The 21,415-nt window shown below is 40.1% G+C and overlaps 1 protein-coding gene across 1 annotated transcript; it reads left to right on the plus strand.

The window, feature by feature from the left end:
- Window positions 1-10,998: 10,998 nt before the first annotated feature.
- GJA1 (gap junction protein alpha 1) lies at window positions 10,999-19,836 on the plus strand. The gene is made up of 2 exons (XM_082252115.1): window positions 10,999-11,136; window positions 18,318-19,836. Exon 2 carries the CDS (start codon window positions 18,334-18,336, stop codon window positions 19,474-19,476), a length of 1,143 nt encoding a protein of 380 aa, XP_082108241.1. The 5' UTR covers window positions 10,999-11,136; window positions 18,318-18,333; the 3' UTR covers window positions 19,477-19,836.
- Window positions 19,837-21,415: the final 1,579 nt, after the last annotated feature.

The raw sequence follows: 21,415 nt of genomic DNA on the forward strand, positions 1-21,415 counted from the left end.
ATAAAAAATAATAAATATGGGTAAGCAAAGGCATTGCTTAAACAATAGTCTGATATTTCTGATGACCCAAATTCTGCTTCAATATCCTCTTAACAACTTGGGTCTTCATGTATAATGTTTAATATCTCAAAGTGGTGTGAATGTCATATTTGGGGGGACATGCACCTTTTTGCTGCCTATTTGCAAGTGTAGAAATATTGAAAATATTAAACTTAAAAGATGCATCAATAAAGTAAAAGAGATTTGCTTATATATGTAAACAGGGCTTTTTTTCTCAGACAATAGGTGCAGAAACTCCCCTTTCACCCCTTGTCTCTGCCCCCTTACCCACCTCCTGCACCATTCCTTAGTTCCACCCCCCTAAGTACTGCTCCTTTTAGAGAATACAGAACCACGTAACAGTTGTGGTACTAAGTAATTTGTATGGAATTTGTTAATTATAACAAGAAAAACAGTAAACTAGATCACATGCGCCAGCAACAATAGATCCCCTAAGCAACAATGAACCACCCGGAAGGAAATACCCCCTCCCCCAGCAACAAAAGATCTCCAGCAGCAATAACAGCTCTCCCTGCTGCCAGCACCAATAGACTCTCCAGCAGCCAGCAGCAATAGACCCTCCCCCAGCAACAATGTATCACTCGCAACAAAATACCCACTCCCCTAGCAACAATAGACCCCCAGCAGCAACAACAGATTTCCCTGCAGCCAGCATTACTAGATCCCTCCCAGCAACAACTGACTCCCAGCAACAGTGGAACCCCCACCAACAACAATAGACCTCCTGAGCAACAGTAGACGCCCCTCCCCACCCCGCAACAGTAGATCTCCTGCAGCAAAAATAGATCCCCCCAGCAGCTAGCATTAATAGACCGTGAACCCCTTGCCATTACATACAGTCAGTGCTGGAGGTGCCGGAACTGCATTCCCCAGCGTTCCCCCGCGTTCCCGCTGAAAAAAAGCCCTGTATGTAAATATAAGAGAAGGGTCCAACAGTATTAAGAATATTTATCAAGATGAAGCATAATGCAAAGATGACAACAAAACATGAATTTAACTGTTGTATGTCATTATATTTTAATTTATTATAGACACATCAGTGGCAGATACATTTTTATGGTTTACTAGGTTATTGCTCTCTGTCTTGCTGAATAAGCCTCTATATACACTATTTTACCAAAAATATTGGGACGCCTGCATTTACACACACATGAACTTTAATGGCATCCCAGTCTTAGTCTGAAGGGTTCAATACTGAGTTGACCCACCCTTTGCAGCTATAACAGCTTCAACTCTTCTGGGAAGGCTGTCCACAAGGTTTAGGAGTGTGTCTATGGGAATGTTTGACCGTTCTTCCAGAAGTGCATTTGTGAGGTCAGGCACTGATGTTGAAGTGAAGGCCTGGCTTGCAGTGTCCACTTTAATTCATCCCAAAAGACACACTCCTAAACCTTCTAAGCAGCCTTACTAAAAGAGTTGAAGCTGTTATAGCTGCAAAAGGTGGGCCAACTCAATTTTTAACTCTACAGACTAGGACTGGGATGGCATTAAAGTTCATGACTGTGTAAAGGCAAGCATCCCAATACTTTTTATAATATAGTGTATTTGCTAAAGAACCCTTTACAGATAAGGAGATTAGGAAAAGTTAACACCAATTCCTTGGTGGCAAGTACTTTCACTGTCATGCTTCAGCTGACATTGAAGTAAACTCTTATGTGTCTTAAGATATAACACTCAGCTAAATCCTAGTAAAAACTTTTGTTGGCTGTCAATATAAACTGAACCAGGCATGTGGGAAAATATTTCAAATAAGCTTGGTTTACCTTTTGTTGTTATGAATGCCTTTAAGTGCAATGTGTGTTAAAATGGCAAAGTATTTAACTCTCTTAACAGTTCACATGAAACTATATTAATACTTTCACACATTGCATTAATGATTTCATGCATGGCACAAATAAATAGACCATTTTTTTAAAATATATTTTAATTATAAAACTATCTTAGGTATAAAATTTAAAACTAATGTGTGTATTGTATGTTCCTCTGTGCATCCTTGATCCTGTGAAATCTTCAGCCCCTCTGACACTCAAGGTTCAGACACAATGTGTATACCTTTAAATAAGACACCCACACAATGCAAAACTAATTTAGCCTTTTAAGTTTTTACTTAGTCAGAAAAAGAGGCCAAATAAGAGTGTCAAGTCAGCCAAGTAATGAAAACAGCAATCAAGACTCAGTTGAAGCAAATCTCAGATCAGTGGAATGAAAATAGCAAACACAAGAGGATGACAATAGTATACAAAATGACAGACAGTACAAGCATTAAGCAAATGGATTTTCAAAGAGTCCTTAGTTGATGTCAATACCACCACTAATACTAAAAGGGGAACCCGGGGCCGGCCTATAGTGCCTCTAATCCTAATAAGAGACTGAGTATTATAGGTACCAGTAATGCGTCCCCTTTAAGAGCAAAAGGATAGTGTTCTGAATACAAGGCCTTGCAATTATCATCAATTGGAGCTCAGAGAAGCAAAGGATCCTTAAGTATGGTAAAAGTAATTGACAATCAGTGCAAGGATACTTGATATAACTAATGACATGTCCTATTGACAATCCAAATCTGTAATGTCTGTATATAGTGTTCAAAGTGGAGTGCTAGTGGCTGGCAATAGGACTTTCTATTGGACTCACCAATCCTGATGACACAGCGATTATACTGCAAACTATTCAAGTCTGTTCTCCATCTGATGATCAGGTCGAGACAGCTGCTTGGTCGGTTGGATCAGTGGTCTGTCTGCCACCTCTGCTGTCAGTGATGTCACTAGGAGACCCTTGGCGTGGCAGAGCAAGGTTCGTCCTAGCTGGGCTAGAACTGCGGCAATGGTGAGAGGCATCGTAGGCCGCAATCGACCAGATGGAGTGGTGGACTGATGCTCACTTGATGGACCCCAGGAAGCAAGAGAGCTTAGGCCTGTTCAGCATATCCATTTAAAGCCTCTCCCATAATTCTCCCTCGGAGAGCATGGCCTGCAGGAAAGAGTCGTTCATGGATAGTTTAACAGTTCAGCGATGGCTCATATGGTGCTCCACTCTAGGCTCAGAAATGCAATGCAGATAGTCAGAGCCCAACACTAGAGGGATACAGAAACAGTCGGAAGAATTGGAGGATGTTTGCAATGTCAGGTAAACGTAGTCCGCTCCCAAATACACTAACATTTATTTTGCTTATATATCACTGTCCCTGCCACTCCTCTACTCCAATTAACATGCAACATTTTTTAAATACAACTTTTTCATTTTCATTACATATATTTTCGATCCAATGACCATCTCTGTGTGTTTCATTGCAATGCATGTAGATTATCACTGGTTGGAGCGAGGTGCTGTACATCGCTTCCTGAAAACATTACAGCACCCAAAGTAGTGCGCTAATTTTTGGAAGGAGTTATGCAAATATCAAAATGCTAATGGGTAGATTTTAGTCTACAGGAGTAGGCACTCTTAGGCAGACTGCAATTGCTTGTAGACCATCTTAGATAATGTTCATGTGTAATGCTGAGTCTTCATGACTAAAATAACTAAAACACAATGAATGAATGGGGCAGACCAGGGATAGTAAGCCTTGGAAGGAAAAGGCTAGATGATGCTGGATGTCCTTAAATATAAAGTTTGGGTTTGCCACTGCCATGGGTTTGAGGCAAATCTTGCAAGTTTAAAATTTGCAGTCCAGGAAAACCTATGTGCAGATTCACTCAGGAGAATCTTCTTTTTAACCATAATGCATTGCATGGTCTTTGAACTATCTCCAACAGACTTAGGAGAGCCAGTAAGGGTGTTTTCCATTACGATAGCCCCCTTACTATAAAATGTTTGCTAGCTCTTTGGGCAGTCTCATCTATAGAAAACTTTTTTTTTTTTGCTGCAAGGCTTCTTAAAAGAAAATACCATTTTCAGGAGTAGTATTTTGGGGTTTATATTGTTTTGAGGTGTTTTATCTTTATTTTTGTTGATAGTACCTTTGTTAAAATTCAGATGCCTAAAGTATAGCACTCACTTGTTAATGACTATCTGTTGTTGGAGTTGCCTTTTTTTTCAACATGCCACTGCATTGTTTGAAAGAACAAAGATAAGAATAGTGTGTGTGCATCTCCTCACATTGTATTACTCACCTCCTATACCCATCGATAAATTATAAGTTGGGCACACACCAGTTTAGCCTATTATCCCTGAATAAAACTGTCCTGCTTCTAGTCAGTTTTACACTGCTGTGTCATATGCAGTCTTAAAAATGTTGTACTCTTTTTCTCTAGTACATTTTAGCTAATTCTCCCTCAATAAAAATGTCCTATTGCTGTATCATCTGTGGTCTCCCATTTCTTAATAAAAGCTTGATAGAGATCAGCCAGCAGCAGGATAGTTTTTGCATCAGTGAGATACTGGGACAGCTTCATTGAAATAATGGCCAATATCTATCAGCCAGTCAAAGCAGATCTATTAAACTCTGATGAAAATGTATGTGTTACTGCTAAAGCTACCTAAAAAAAATCCCTTTTTTCCCCAAATAAAAACAAATGAGACTGCAGTGTTACTTCTGTATTTAAGCTAAGCTATTTGTTAGAAAAGAAAAAATCAACTACACAGCCAAATTTGCACTGCCAGTGTACACTGTTGCTGAGGCTGTCAGCAGAAATTATGCTTTTCCGTAACACCCCTTACAGCTTTAAGGCCTGGTTCACACCTATGCATTTTTCACTGCATTTTCAGTTTTGCAGAAATGCTCTACAGTCCATTTAACATGGTTTCCCAAGGCATCATGTTTACAACTGTGCATTATCCACCAGTGCATTTTTTGGAAAGGGTAATGGAGCTTTTTTCTCACAGCAGGTTGTGTGCTTGATTCCATAGACTTCAAAGCGAATGCAGAGGAAATGATCAAAAACGCATTAAAAACGCGTAAAAAATGCATATGAAAAAACACAAAACGTACCAGGAAAATGCATCAATCGCAACCTGCATAAATGTAACCAGATTTAAGGCATCCCCAATCATCTAATTTAAAGGATTAGTATAATTTTAATGCTGGACTTGGTGCATCATGAAAAGACCTTCTCCACACTGCACTGTATTTTTTTTTCTCTGCATTGCCACATTTTCCCCATGGCAGTGCTTGGCTTCCTTTACTTTTTTTATAGTAGTTTTCCAATTAGAATAAATTTATTTCAAGAGTCACCCCCCTAAATTTCATTGGAATCCACCACTAGGTTTGGGTTGACTGCGTTTCGAACATAATTTGCTGAACCCTTGAGGAATTGAACTTGGCCAGATTTTCCTGCCACTATATACAGTATATAAGGTAGGCTCTATCTGGCTTCTAATGCACACTATCAAAAGCTCACATCTTGCAGTGAAATGAGATTCAGTAAATTCAGGACAGGAGATGAGCCTGTAGAAATTTGCAAGACTGAAGGTAAGGCTGGCCATCCATGTTCAATTTTCTTGTACAATTCTCTGTTAGATTTACCAAAATTCATATAATACTAAACTAACTAAAACTAAACAACACTTTCAATTGTATCCAATTAGGCAGACCTTTATACTACATAATTGAAGGTAAATCTAAAGAAAATTGTGCAGAAAATTGTAAGAAAATTGTATAATGTATGGCCAGCCTAAGGCTGAAATTCATCTTTTAAGTGTATGCTCTACAAACAATTTTCTTAGTTTTAGATGACATGGGGAAGCATTAGAACCACTGTCAGGTTTTTACTTCTACCTGGGGCTCGGTTAGATAGATTTTCCTTTCATGGTGACATTTTAGCAAACAGGAAGTGAGGATAACTCTTCAACAGCAAAACAGTCAGAAATAAAAATGCTTTTCTTTATGATTGTGGGGAAAGACTTGAACCCCTGTTCAATTTTCATGTCTGTGTCCCTGTTGCAAATTTTCCCTTAAAATCCTGCAAGACCTCAAAAAGGCTCTCAGCACATAGCGTTCAAACTCAAAGTAATGAAATCTCCAGTAATTAATAGCCTGGAAAAATGTTAGACAAAATCTATAAATATATGCATTTAAAGATCTTTTAAGAGTAGCACTGGATTGTTTAACTGGACCCTGTTTTGGGGGCCTGACATAAAGCTTAAAGAGACCCTGTCACCACAATAAAAATCGCTAGTTTAAAATTACCTTTCAACCCAGTACATTTTATATTCACAGGCATGCCAATTTGGTTGCAAAAACAATTTGCAGCTCTATTCACCATAATCTTCCAGGCTATATAATTGTTGGTTCCCTAAACCCTACTCCATAGAAGCCAAAATTGCCATCCACTGCACTAATGAAGGCCAACTAACAGCTGTATCAAGTTTTGATCAAATGGCTCTATACAATTTGGCTACATCTCTGCTGTAAACCATAGATTTTGCACGTGCATTCCGTCTAGGGCATAGAGAAAAAAATTTGCATAATGAGGTATAAATCTCTTTTTTTGGGGGATTTGTAATGGAATTGAGGACATGAAATACCTTCTATTTTACTTTACTCTCATTGAGCCAGGGATAGCAGGTAGATGAAGCATAGCTTGTGTCCAAAGTTAAAGCAAAAAGATGTTAGCTATAAAGTGAAACCACCATTAGAAGGGCCCACATGTAAATAAACAGACTCTAAATCCTTTTATTAGTTAGTACCTTACCCCTACATTTATTTTGCATTGAGAAATGCATTAAATAATGCAGCAACAAAAGTAATGCAAATGTGTAAAGTGCTGTGGACCAACTCTTTGAATGGGATTGTATAGGCAATTATACAACTATATATATATATATATATATATATATATATATATATATATATATATATATATATATATATATATATATATATATAAAAATATAAATAATTTATTGTCACTTGCAGGTAAAAGATTTTTTAGCATATGCAGAAAGCTAGAAAGTTATACAAAATTCCATGGAATACATTGTGTATAAAGTACCAGAACCTGACATAGTATGCTACATAGAATGAACAGAAATAGTGGTGTTTCCCTACTTACGACTTGGCTCCATCAGTAGGGATAGTAGCCAAGATGACTCCAAGTAAATGGGGAGTATCCAATGCATTTCAAGTACATACAAAAAACTTCTTCTTCAGGGATATCATAGCCACTATCTGTAACATAGAACAAACTGACTTTAAACACAGAAATAGATAAGAATATAAATTCACTTCAAATTGTTTTCTGCAAAGTGTGCTGACCTCAGCTCAAGTACTCCCAGAGCTTTATAAAGTCACTGTATTCTCAATATTTCCAAGGCACAATGATGAACCCGCCATACAGGACCACTGGATAATAATCCAAACAAGGTTTTGACACCCCAACTATGGAAGAAGGAAAGGGGAGTAGCTAACTTGGGGGAATTGTAAATATTTCAATCTAAGCTGCCCCTCTATAAAGAACCACAACTTAAAAGAAATGGGTAAACTTACATACAAGGATATGCCCATTGTCCACCAATGGTGCAGGAAAAAAGAAATCAGTTTTTCAATATGAAGTTCCCACAAGTATTATATAGGTGGGCTCTCCAGAAAAGTATGTCTGACTTCACCCAGCATGTGAATGAAGAAAATGTCGTCAGAGTGCAGTCCATGGCGTCCCAACCATATAGCGCATTGCGCATCGTAATGACGTCATGCGTAACTGTAATGGAAAAGCGCAACTGCGTCACTTCCAGTACGGGAGTGTCCGGAGACCAAGAGCGTCATGTTGGAGATTAAATGTTTTGTAACACAATGTGGACATAAGTGTTGTAACACAGTGGTTCTCAAATCCGGTCCTCGGGACCCACCAACAGGCCAGGTTTGCAAGATAACTAAATTACATCACAGGTGATCTCATTTGCTTCTCAGTGATTGCAGTATTCTAGTCTGCATCCCCCAAGGTAATACTTAAAATCTGGCCTGTTAGTGGGTCCCGAGGACCGGAGTTGAGAACCACTGTTGTAACAGATTGAATAGGAACCAGTCAGAAAGCGTATCTTAATTGATTAGACTTCAGTATTCTGAATTGTGATTCAGTTCTGGAATACTGCACTTTGTTGCACAAACCTTACTGATCAAGACCTATTAAATGGGAATAGGTCAGTCAAACTCCACAAAGAGGAAATATAGAAGAGATGCCTCTTGAAGAAGATTCCTAAAATTAGAAAAGACTCCCCACCAATGTAAAATAGTACCCTGACCTTTTTTTATTCCTGTAGTTATGTGGTACCTACATACTTTGTGGTGCTGAACAGAGTACATGTAACTATACTCTTCATATAAGTCCATACTCCAAAAAGGGTTTAAAGTCTAAGTTGGGCATCATTCAACAGAGAAAACGGCAGCATCTTGTGGTGGAAAGGAATTACCAAGACCATCTCAAGAATGAAGGTTAATATTGCACCAAAAGCCTTGTTAATAATTTTTAAATAGTTTTTACCTAGAGTTCCGCTTTAAAGTGGAGTTCCACCCAAAAGTGGAAGCTCCGCTTATCTGTCTCCTCCCCCCCCTCCAGTGCCACACTTGGCACCTTTTGAGGGGAGCGGGTGCCTGTTTTTGTCAGGTACACATCCCCACTTGCGCTGGACCTCCCTGCGGCAAGGTATGTCAGAAGTTCTGCCCCCTTCCTCTTTCCCTGCAGCCAGACCATTCAAAAAGAGCAGCACACTTTACGGATGCACAGTAGTGAATCGGCTGTGAAGCCACAAGGCTTCACTGCCAGTTTCCCTTACAGGAAATTCATATGTTGCCTAGAGCACTAGGATATACTGTATATAACTCCCACATCACTACTGTTCCAATATTGGAACAAGAGGCATTAATGGCTTATCCATTTTCCACTCTATCCAAAACTAAAATGTAAAAAAATTGGATTGATATTATCTGTCACTAAAATAATGCATAAACATATTTCAACCAAGGCCCCTTTTACATTAGTTCAGATCTGCCTGTAAGTTTTTCAGGTGGATCTGAACGGATGCCCCGTGCATCTCTATGGGGCATCGGATGTCAGCAGAGACATGTCTGCTGACATCCGATCCGTCAAATCTGAATGGATGGAAACCCTATTTTCCATCCGTCCAGAGGATCGGATCGGTTGAGGACGGACAGGCGGTCCGTTCTCATCCGATTCCCCCATAGAGGACAGCGGGGTCCTGACAGCTCTATCTCTGCACACAGCGCGGAGACAGAGCTGTCATCCGCATGCTCAGCGGGAGATCGACGGATCGATCCCCCGCTGAGAAAAACTGAGTCTGCCGACGGACTCCAAGTGTGAAAGGGGCCTAAGGGTTATGGTTTTAAGTTTAATGCTACAATGTAATGCACATCATTCTATATTAACCAATTTCAGCAAAGATGTTCATAAAATGGCACCATGCCTGCTGATTCTCCACTTCTGGATCAGAAATAGCATTATGGAATTATTAAAACAAAACAGTGTCCATGATATGTCTGTCTGCCATACAGCACTCCGCTCTAAACACATGTGTAATAGGGTCCCTTTAAATCAGGGGTGGGGAACCTACGGTTCGGGGGCCGTATGCGGGCCCCGAAGTCATCTGGTCCGGCCCCCCATGCAGCTGAGAATGTGTCTCTCAGCTGATCTGTCAGAATGGAGCCAATGCTTCCTGTATAGTTCCTGCTCCGTTGACAGTCTGAGTGAGTCACAGGCGGAGTGATATCAAATGCACTCCGCCTATGACCAATACAGGAAACATCACCTCTGCCTCCAGCATGGCGCTGCTACACTTCTCCTAGCCAGCATTTCCCGCCAGCAGCACACACAGCAGTACCAGCGAGCCAGCAGTACCAACAGCAGTACCAGCAGTACACACAGCAGTACCAGCCAGAACCAGCAGTACCCACAGCAGAGCCAGCAGTACCAGCCAGAGCCAGCAGTACCAGCCAGAGCCAGCAGTACCAGCCAGAGTCAGCAGTACCTACAACAGTACCAGCCAGCAGTACCTACAGCGCAGTACCCACAGCAATACCAGCCAGCAGTACATGCCAGCAGTACCAGCCTGAGCCAGCAGTACCCACAGCAGTACCTGCCTGAGCCAGCAGTACCAGCCAGCAGTACCCACAGCACAGTACCAGCCAGCAGTACCAGCCTGAGCCAGCAGTACCCACAACAGTACCCACAGCAGTACCCCCAGCAGTATCAGCCTGAGCCAGCAGTACTTACAGCACAGTACAAGCCAGCAGTGCCAGCCTGAGCCAGCAGTACCCACAGCAGTACCAGCCAGCTGTACCCACCAGCAGTACCAGCCAGCTGTACCCACCAGCAGTACCAGCCAGCTATACCCACCAGCAGTTCTTTTCAAAACTTACCACCACAAAAAAGTCGACTGCGCTCCAGACTGACCGACGCAAACCTGGAAAACCTGTTGCGAGTAGCAACATCATCAATACCAGCTAACATCACACATCTCACCAAAGAGAAGCAGTTGCAGCCATCATATCAGGGGTGAGTTAATTAAATTTTTGACCAAATATAACAGGCAAATTTTTAAGGTGATCATTTTGTACGGCCCCCGAATGGTTTTATAAATACCCAAATGGCCCTTGGCAGAAAAAAGGTTACCCACCCCTGCTTTAAATGATCACCTAAGCACTGATATTTTACATAATGCCTTGTATATTTAAACTTTGGGCTCTACATACATTAGGCATGAACAGTTTACTTTTTTTTTAGAAAAGTATACAAACTTCTGTTTAGTTTTTTTTTTTTTTTTAATCATTGTATTGTTTAATCAATAAAGTTCATCCAAGTATATATAATTTTCTCCAAACTTCTTATCTCATTAATCAGAAAAAAAAACCTGATCATTCTTTCGAAACTTTAATATTGTTCACTTCTTTCCTTCTTTCCTCCTCCCTTTCTGTCCAGGCTGTCCATCCTGTAGGTGGAGTTGAACATTGCAAACTTTTTAAAAGCCTTGATAGAGTCAGCTGAAAAAAAAAGTTCAACAGCTTCTTTGGGAGAAGGAAGTCTGGAGTCAGCAAAAGGCTTTTAAACTTTTAAAAGACACGCTGTCACTTTTTCACGCTGCTTTCCAAGGGCTCCCTGGAGTTTGTTTTCAGCACTTTGGACAAGAAAGGTATTGTGCGGCTCCTATAAACCCCTGTCTTTACGTTAGTTGACTTTAAATGAATTGATTTATATTTAGGGGAGAGTGAACCACTTATCCAGAAAGCAACTATTCCTTCAGCAAAGACTTTTGCTACAGTGTACATGGCAGTGCTGAATATAAATACTGGCCATTTACAGTCTATGGATGTAATGGACCAGTGAAATTCACTTCATTTCTCTGATTGCTCAGGATTAAAGGGATTTGTCTTTTCCCCCCTGGGTGCTACCAATGCTGGCGTAAAATACGTTGTACTTGTCTGAGAATGTAGATTTAACATGACATTGTAAAAGATATAGAATAACTGTGTCAAGCTATGTTCTTAGTGATCTATATCGCCATGGTAGTATATATGTGGTATGTAGGGCATTCTGTTTGTGCCAGCTGCATTTTGTTGTTGGCTGTTTTGTATCCTGGCAGTCATCAACCACATCAGACTGCCAACTACTGATGATGCTACAAACAGCTTTGCCAAGGGAAGACTACTATACAAGAAAATAAACCAGTAACTTGTAGCTCTGCTGTTCTGCATAGGAAAGCTACATGTTGTTTGCATAGCTTTCTACTTTTAAACTAATAAGCAAATTTGCTTTTAGAAAGTAGATTTAATTGTGATATTTACTATTTTTCTGAGATTGCATCTTTTCATCTTAACAATTTTGCATGGATAATATATTCCTATGGAAAAAACAATAGCAGATTGTAACCCATAGCAACCAGTTAGACGCCTGCTTTTATAGTAACTATACTGCCTAAAGCTGGCATTGTGTGCTGCTATTGGTTACAGCACTCTACTCTTCTCTTTGCCTCTAATTAAATAAATAGGTTCATATAAACTAGGTTAGTCTCAGGAACAGTTACAAAAAGTTTTCTCAGGTAATACGCCAATGTTTTTTTTTTCCAGATCATGGCTACAGTGTGGTTTCTTTTACTCTATTTAAAGCTATATGCTTGACCTACTGTGTGGTTTCTCCTACTCTGTTAAGAGCTGGATGCTTGCCTTACTTTGTACGGAATTAGATTTTACCAGCTTTAAAACTGGGACAAAACAAAACAGACGTACATGTTTTGCTGTTGTACAGCAGCTTTTTAACAAATCTGATCCAGGTTTATAGATGCCTGAAGTGAGAATATGCATAAGTTGGAATTTTTATATTACTGTGTTCAGGCACTAATTGTCGGTAATCCTGCTGAGTAAGATTTAGCAGTTATTAAGTTCATTGTGCGGTGGCTGTCATGCCCACATTTCCCTGCTGTCCTGGGTAATGAGAGAGGAGACCCAAAGCTGCCCATTGCAAAACACATATCCTCTGCTTCCCTTTTACCAATCACAACTTTTCTCTGTGCTTTGTCATTATAACATCTGTTAAGCATACTTTGCTTTTCAACTACTGAAACTTCCAGACTTTTACCGTGTTTATAAATTTTTTTTTTCTTAGAAAATCAAAAATCTAAATATTGACCCATTTCCATAGAGCCCCTGAGCCTTGGTAATAAACTGGTAGCTATAATGCATTGGGCAATGTAAAATTTCAAACATGCCTACGACCTACCTGAAATCTGAATAAATGTTTAACAAGCACATAATCACAAGGATTTGTCCTGGCAAACTGCAACAGTGCACTGCATATGTACATATGATCAAGTGTTACATTGTCATTATTAGATAAGGTATCATCATCTTATCCTCTCCTAATATCTATCTATCCATCTATCTATCTATCTATCTATCTATCTATCTATCTATCTATCTATCTATCTATCTATCTATCTATCTATCTATCTATCTATCTATCTATCTATCTGTCTGTCTGTCTGTCTGTCTGTCTGTCTGTCTGTCTGTCTGTCTGTCTGTCTGTCTATCTGTCTATCTGTCTGTCTGTCTGTCTGTCTGTCTGTCTGTCTGTCTGTCTATCTATCTATCTATCTATCTATCTATCTATCTATCTATCTATCTATCTATCTATCTATCTATCTATCTATCTATCTATCTATCTATCTATCTATCTATCTATCTATCTATCTATCTATCTATCTATCTATCTATCTATCTATCCATCCATCTATCCATCTATCCATCTATCTATCCTTTCTGTTGTACGTGGCAGTCCTCCTGGCTATCAGCAGTGGAGTAATTAGTTCAGTCTGATTTCAGACAGTTGTTTTCTTTGAGGGAAGCACACAGTATCATCCTTAAATACCACAGGAGATAAATAAAGGAGACTAATATACTGTAAGCTGTATCTTTTGATTTAAGGGAGAATGTAACAATTTTCCTATATGGCGGTCCTTCTACTGAACTAAATCAAAGTTTTTGTGTTTGGTGACCCATTAAAGCAGAATTAAACCCCAAAAGCAAATGTTTATTATATTGCAGTTTATCAATCCTTAGATGTGGTGATTGCATTTGTCTTCCTTTTTCGACTTTCTTTCCTTTATTTTCAACCTGGTGATTCAGCCAGAAAGTCTGTTGTTTTTGAACAGAACAAATGTATTATTTAGAGGCCATTCACATTGAGGCGACACGACTTCGGGGGGCGACCTGTGAAGTCGCGTGCACCGCTGTGCACCATGACTTCGGTGCGACTTGCAGAGACTTCACATAATGGAAGTCTATGCAAGTCGCTCCGAGGTCGCCCCAAAGTAGTACAGGACCCTTTTTCTAAGTCGGAGCGACTTGTGTCGCTCCTATTAGAACGGGTCCTGTACTACTCAATGGACCGCGACATACCGCGACTTGTCAGGCTGACAAGTCACCTGACAAGTCGCGCTAATGTGAATGGGCTCTAAGAGTGTTGAGATGAACCATTCACCACCAACAGGGGGGGCTTGCATTGATCAGCTTTTATTTGTTCATGTAAAACCATTGTAAATGCATTGTGAGCTGGAGTTTGGCTTCAGTTTGTTAATGTATCTAAATCTGATAGTTCATCTAACACACCCCTCCCCCAGACTGACAATACTGCTTTCCAAAAGGTGCCTCTGTGCTCCTTTATCCAGAGTGATCACCAGGTAAAAACAGAGAGAAAAAATCCAAAGAAACGAATGCAACCACCACATCTAATGATTGGTAAGTTGCAATATACAAAATGTTTAGTTTTGGGTTTAATAATGCTTTAACTTAGTGCTTGTTTGTGACTCGTATAGATCTTCATTGTGGTTTAAATAGCACAGAATGTGAGATGCATGAAAATATTTTAGCTCATGCATACCGAGTTCAATTCATTTTTTACCATGGTAAAGTGATATATTCATATAATATGTAAGAAATAGAATCTACTGATCTTTTCATTAACTAATACTATAATGAGGATACTAATGTGATCCCTAGAGTCCTAAGGTCAACAACATAATCTCAAAGAGAAAACTCAGCATTCTTTACTTCATTATTGAATCTTTCTTTTGGAGTTATTGGAGCAGTCATCCATACATGAGTCAAAGATGCAAGCGGCATTTCTTAGTGAACAAAGAAACATGCCCTAAATGTTTCTCGTGTGCTCAAAAGATGCTTTGAATTCATGCATAAAATATTTGGAATGACAGATTTCCTACCCCTCCTCCTTTACTTGCCCACTCCCCCACACTTCTTTCCTTCTTACCCATTTTTCTCTTTTGAACACACTTTTTTTATTCCCTCTTGTCCATCTCCCTTCTCTAACCCACCTCTTTTCTGTCCCACTCTCCTCCTTTCATGTCCCCTTCTCTTACCCATTGCCTCTCTTCTAACATCTCTGCTCATCTCAACCACTCTCCTCCCTTTCCCTTACTTCCACTATCCTGCCCTCTCCTCTAGCCTCCAGTGCTCTCTCCAACTTTCTTCTCATCTCCTCTCTCCCACTCTCCTCTCCCCAAGTCTGTACCCCTCTCCTCTCACCCCTTCTTGTCTATTCTCATCACCTCTTCTTCACCCTCCTTTGCTTTCCCCTCTTCTCTCTTCCCCTCCTCCTTTCCTCTCACCTCCACTCCTCTCCTTTTGTCCTCTGTTTTCTTTTCTCTCTCTACCTCTCTAATTTTTCTCACTTCTGTTCCCTCTCTCTTTTTATTATCTATCTTTTTATCTTTTCTTGGCACACCTCTTTACTTTTAGGACTCATGCACACTGCAGCTCGAAAAAAAAGCTGCTTTTACAGACATTTAGGCTTTTATTTCTCTGCCTAAAAGCTTAAAGAAGCTTGTGCTTTTTGTGCTATTTTGCTAGTTTTTATTGAGCTTCTTCAAGCTTCTTTGAGCTTTTTTGAGTATAAGCTTTTTTTTCCCACAAACCTTTCCCTCAGCTCATTTTAGTTTTTTTTGTGCATTTTCAAGCTTCTTTGAGCTGTTTTGAGCTCTCTCACACCTTTCTATGCTTTTTCATGCAGTTTTTGGGCACTTAGAAGTCTTTTTTGCTCGAAAGCTCCTCTCACAAACACGAGTTTGGTGGGGGGTTTTTTCTGCCTGTAAGAGCATATGCCAGTCAAATTGTGAAAAAGCCATAGTGCGCATATTGGTTAACTTTGAGGGAAATTTCAAGGCAGAAAACAATGAGAGCTCAAAAGAGCTCAAAAGTCTGTAGGAGCAGTTTCTTTGTGCTTCTTTGAGCTGCAGTGTACATGAGCCCTAAGAGCATATGCCTGTAAACTCCTGAAAAAGCCATAGTGTACATGGACACATTGGCTAACATGGAAGGGAGTTTCCAGGCAGAAAACAATGAGAGCTCAAAAGAGCTCAAAAGTCTGTAGGAGCAGCTTCTTTGAGCTGCAGTGTACATGAGCCCTAAGAGCATATGCCTGTAAACTCCTGAAAAAAGCCATAGCGTGCCCGGTCACATTGGCTAACATAGAGGGGACTTTCCAGGCAGAAAACAATGAGAGCTCAAAAGAGCTCAAAAGTCTGTAGGAGCAGCTTCTTTGAGCTTCTTTGAGCTGCAGTGTACATGAGCCCTAAGAGCATATGCCCGTAAACTCCTGAAAAAGCCATAGCGTTCCTGGTCACATTGGCTAACATAGAGGGAACTTTCGAGGCAAAAAACAATGAGAGCTCACAAGAGCTCAAAAGTCTGTAGGAGTAGCTTCTTTGAGCTTCTTTGAGCTGCAGTGTACATGAGCCCTAAGAGCATATGCTTGTAAACTCCTGAAAAAGCCATAGTGTGCCTGGTCACATTGGCTAACATAGAGGGGAGTTTCCAGGCAGAAAACAATGAGAGCTCAAAAGTCTGTAGGAGCAGTGACAGCTCAAAAGAGCTCAAAAGTCTGTAGGAGCAGCTTCTTTGAGCTGCAGTGCACATGAGCCCTAAGATCATATGCCTATAAACTCCTGAAAAAGCTATAGCGTGCCTGGTCACATTGGCTAACATAGAGGGGAGTTTCCAGGCAGAAAACAATGAGAGCTCAAAAGAGCTCAAAAGTCTGTAGGAGCAGCTTCTTTGAGCTTCTTTGAGCTGCAGTGTACATGAGCCCTAAGAGCATATGCCTATAAACTCCTGAAAAAGCCATAGCGTGCCTGGTCACATTGGCTAACATAGATGGGACTTTCCAGGCAGAAAACAATGAGAGCTCAAAAGAGCTCAAAAGTTTGTAGGAGCAGCTTTTTTGAGCTGCAGTGCACATGAGCCCTAAGAGCATATGCCTGTAAACTCCTGAAAAAGCCATAGCATGCCTGGTCCCATTGGCTAACATGGAGGGGAGTTTCCATGCAAAAAACAATGAGAGCTCAAAAGTCTGTAGGAGCAGCTTCTTTGAGATTCTTTGAGCTGCAGTGTACATGAGCCCTAAGAGCATATGCCTGTAAACTCCTGAAAAATCCATAGCGTGCCTGGTCACATTGGCTAACATTGAAGGGGGTTTCCAGGCAGAAAACAATGAGAGCTCAAAGGAGCTCAAAAGTCTGTAGGAGCAGCTTCTTTGAGCTTCTTTGGGCTGCAGTGTACATGAGCCCTAAGAGCATATGCCTGTAAACTCCTGAAAAAAGTCATAGTTTGCATGGACACATTGGCTAACATAGAGGGGAGTTTCCAGGCAGAAACAATAAGAGCTCAAAAAAGCGCAAAAGGCTGTAGGAGAAGCTTCTTTGAGATGCAGTTTGCATGAGCCCTTACTTCTTCTCTCTTTATTTATCTATTAGTTATCTTTTTTCACCATCTTTTTATTCATCTCTCCCCTATTTCATCAAACCTACTTTCTCTTTTCTTTCTCTTCTTCTCTCCATGTTAAATGTTCTCTAATTCTTCACTGCCACATATTCCTTATTCCCATTTACTTACTCTAATCCTCTGTCTAAGTGTCTTTGATCTATCCCCTCTTTTCTCCCATTCCCTTTCTGTGTCTTTCTCTCTGACTACGAAAATCATTACCTGTTGTATGATAATCCTATTGATTCTGCCTGCCTATATTTAAGAAACATAGGCAAAAAAAAAGTTAAGTAGTTGCATGCAAACTGTAAGAGTCCTCACAGGCTAACTCCTCAGTCTTTTCAGTCTTCCAGCCTTAAGGCCCGTACACACTTGACGGAAATCAGACGAAATATCTTCCGATTTTTCTCTCTCTTGCTCAGCATTCATTACCGTTTTTAGTTAACATTGCATAAATGTTAACAAAATTTCTCGTCCGATTTTTTTTTTTTTTTTGGGACATTTGTTCCTAGACTTCCGGGTAGTCAGCAACTTCAGATCATGCGCGGACTTTCCTATCCAATTTTTTGCGGACATACTGCATACACATTAAATGAAAATTGGTCGTCTGGGGACGGACGATAAAAATTTTGGTGTTTGTCCCTCCGTTTTTTTTCATTGAAAATGTCGGCATCGGCTGCTGAAAGTTGTGTACACACTAGCCGAAAATCGTACGATTTTACCTTGGACAGGAATTTTTGGCAGATTTTCTACTAGTGTGTACCCCAGTTTACAGTCCTTTTTACATTGCAGATGCCCTATAATGAATATAGTTTACATAATTCACAATATAAACAGAACAGGTGAACATCCTTTCAGTTTTTAAGCACTTGTCTTTTCTCATAAGAACTTGGTATTCATTTATTAACTGTATCTTGTTTGGTCTATTCAGAAGTTGATCAGATTAAACATTAAAAAAATATTTTCAGAAGGCAATTGAAAATAAATACTGGGATTTTACACATACTATTACTGCAAGTTATTTTTTTTTTCTTTTTTCTTTTAGGTAACGGCTTTTGAGGATGGGTGACTGGAGTGCCTTAGGAAGACTCCTTGATAAGGTGCAGGCCTATTCCACTGCTGGAGGGAAAGTGTGGTTGTCAGTCCTGTTCATTTTCAGGATCTTGTTATTAGGCACTGCAGTAGAATCTGCGTGGGGTGATGAACAATCTGCATTCCGATGCAACACTCAACAACCTGGTTGTGAAAATGTCTGCTATGACAAGTCCTTTCCAATCTCTCATGTACGATTCTGGGTTCTTCAAATTATATTTGTCTCTACACCTACGCTCGTATATTTAGCACATGTGTTTTATTTGATGCGTAAAGAAGAGAAACTAAACCGAAAAGAAGAAGAGCTTAAAATTACCCAGAATGATGGAGGAAATGTGGACATGCATCTCAAGCATATTGAAATAAAGAAATTCAAATATGGCTTGGAAGAACATGGAAAGGTCAAGATGCGTGGTGGTCTACTTCGTACTTATATAATAAGCATTCTGTTTAAATCATTTTTTGAGATTGCTTTCCTAGTTATTCAGTGGTACATCTATGGGTTCCGTTTAGAAGCTATCTATGCCTGTGAAAGATTTCCATGCCCTCATAAAGTTGACTGCTTCCTTTCTCGTCCCACTGAGAAAACCATTTTTATCTTGTTTATGCTAGTGGTGTCTTTAGTATCACTTGGTTTAAACATTATTGAGTTGTTCTATGTTGGTTTTAAAAATGTCAAGGATGGCATTAAAGGAAAGAGGGACCCCTATGCCACCACCACAAATGATACAGTGAATCCTGCCAAGGATTGTGGCTCCCCAAAGTATGCTTATTTTAATGGCTGTTCTTCTCCAACTGCACCTATGTCACCACCAGGTTACAAGCTTGTTACTGAAGACAGAAACCCATCTTCTTGTCGTAATTTTAACAAACAAGCAAGTGAACAAAATTGGGCTAATTACAGTGCAGAACAAAACAGGATGGGCCAAGCTGGAAGCACGATTTCAAACACTCATGCTCAGCCATTTGATTTTTCAGATGAACACCAGAATGTCAAAAAAATGCCAGCAGGGCATGAAATGCAGCCTCTCAGTATACTGGACCACAGACCATCAAGCAGAGCAAGTAGCCATGCAAGCAGCAGGCCCAGACCCGATGACCTGGAGATTTAATTCATTCTCATAGCTTATCAGAACAAAAGCAGAGATTTCTAAGACTGAAAGACTTTTTTTGTCAAGTACTTTTTTTATGTTGGAGGTACATATTGATGTCTACGTAGTGGGTTGCATTCCTTACAGTACTAAAAGACTTCAAGAGCAGGAATAGCATAGGTTTCAGTAGATCATGAACATGTCTTGTATTCGTCAACACAAGAAGAACTGTTCATGTAATAAGTGGTATCACAGCCCTGATTGGTGGCTACTTTCCTTAGAATAAGAAGAGGGATATCTTGTGAGCAAGATAAATAATACTCTGACTGTCTGGAAGAGTTTCGGCCATATTGTGGTTGAAACAGAGCCTAGGACCACTATGAGGAGTTTTTTTTTTAGCGGTGATTTTTCAAGGTGTCTAGTGTTAGTGATTTGTTTTTTTAAAAAAATTAACCAAAGCACACCATTATAAATACACTTAGCTGGTGCACAATGACATCTTCTAGAAATAGCACCTTCAATTTGACACCGAAATGTTGACCTACAAAGTATACATTGCACAAGTTGCCTTGATTACCACTATCTGGAATTACTAAGACAAATATTTTTTTTATCTTTCAAGGAATTAGCAGAATGTTTTGCTTGAATTTAATTTTCACATGTTCTGTCCCTTTTTTTCTGCAACAGTCACTTTAGTTTTAGCCATCACTGTGAACAAGTTACTGAAAACAGTTGAAATGTCAATGTTTTAGTAGCTGTTATCATGATCCCTATTTCCTTAAATGTGAACCCATGTACTTAGTAAAATCCGTAAACATTCCTTTGCCCTTAAAAACATAAATTTGAAAGATTTATCTCACTTTAGACAAAAAATGGATTCCAACAACAGACCCCTTTAAATAGCTACATGGGGGTTTCCCTTAAGGGCTAGGTTTACACTGTTTCCTAAGTATAAATTGTACATGTTCCTGCACCCGCAAGCACTAAAACTGCACCGCTCTTTTTCAGATGCGTGGGGGTGCCATTAATTCTTAAAGGAGATGTACAGCCAAAGCTCGTTTGGCTGTACATCTCCTATGGATCACAGGAGTGCAATTAATTTTGCACTCCTGTGACCCGTTTTCAGCAGAGAGCGGGCTGAAGTCTGCTCTCTGCTGACGTCACAGAAGTCAGTCCAGGTACTGCGTCATCACGACAATGGAAGTCAGGATCTGCCTCTCAGCGAGCCACTGAGAGCCTGAGCCGGCCGCTCCCCGCCCCTCCACAGCCCAGGGCTCCAGTGAGTGAGGAGGGGGCAGAGCAGAGAGCTGCTGTCTGACAGTCAGCAGCTCTCTGCTTACAGAGCTGTAAGAAGCGAGTGATCAGCGGTGTTCAATAACACGGTTCTCAGTGCAGAGGCGCCGGGGGACAGATGCAGCATCAGACTGAAGGCGCATCCACCTAGGTAAGTATAACTGGGGAAAAAAAATAAAGCCATACATCTCCTTTAAAAGCACCACCCACGCATTGGAAAATGCATGGCAGTTCCATGCGGCCACATTTTAAAATTAGAGTCAGCCCATTCAAATGAAGGGCTGTTGTGCCAGTGGAAATAGAAGCCACAAAATCCACACAGATGTGAACCTAGACTAAGTCAATTTTTTTACCAGGCCAGGAGCTGCAACTAAACAATTTATCTGCTGAACTGCTGCAGGTAGAAACTGGTATAATATCTAACCATTCTGACATAATGCAATTTAATTGGTTCCTTTTAAAAGATGTAGAGTGAAAAAAAAGACATATCCCTCATTAATACATATAGGGAGTATAGGATGTAAACCGTGCATATTACTTTATAAAGTTATGTGCAACAGGGGCACATTTTTATTTTAATGCTTTAAAGAGTCCAACTTTAAATATGCTGAGGGTTATTTACTAATATGAACTTGATTGTTAAGTTAGAAAATGAAATACATTAAAT

This window comes from Pelophylax lessonae, assembly GCF_965119305.1.
Source record: "Pelophylax lessonae genome assembly, chromosome: 3".
In the NCBI taxonomy this organism is placed as follows: Eukaryota; Metazoa; Chordata; class Amphibia; order Anura; family Ranidae; genus Pelophylax; species Pelophylax lessonae.

Bases quoted from the DNA above. Each gene is read 5' to 3' on its own strand.
- GJA1 (XM_082252115.1), top strand. From the start codon at position 18,334: ATGGGTGACTGGAGTGCCTTAGGAAGACTCCTTGATAAGGTGCAGGCC.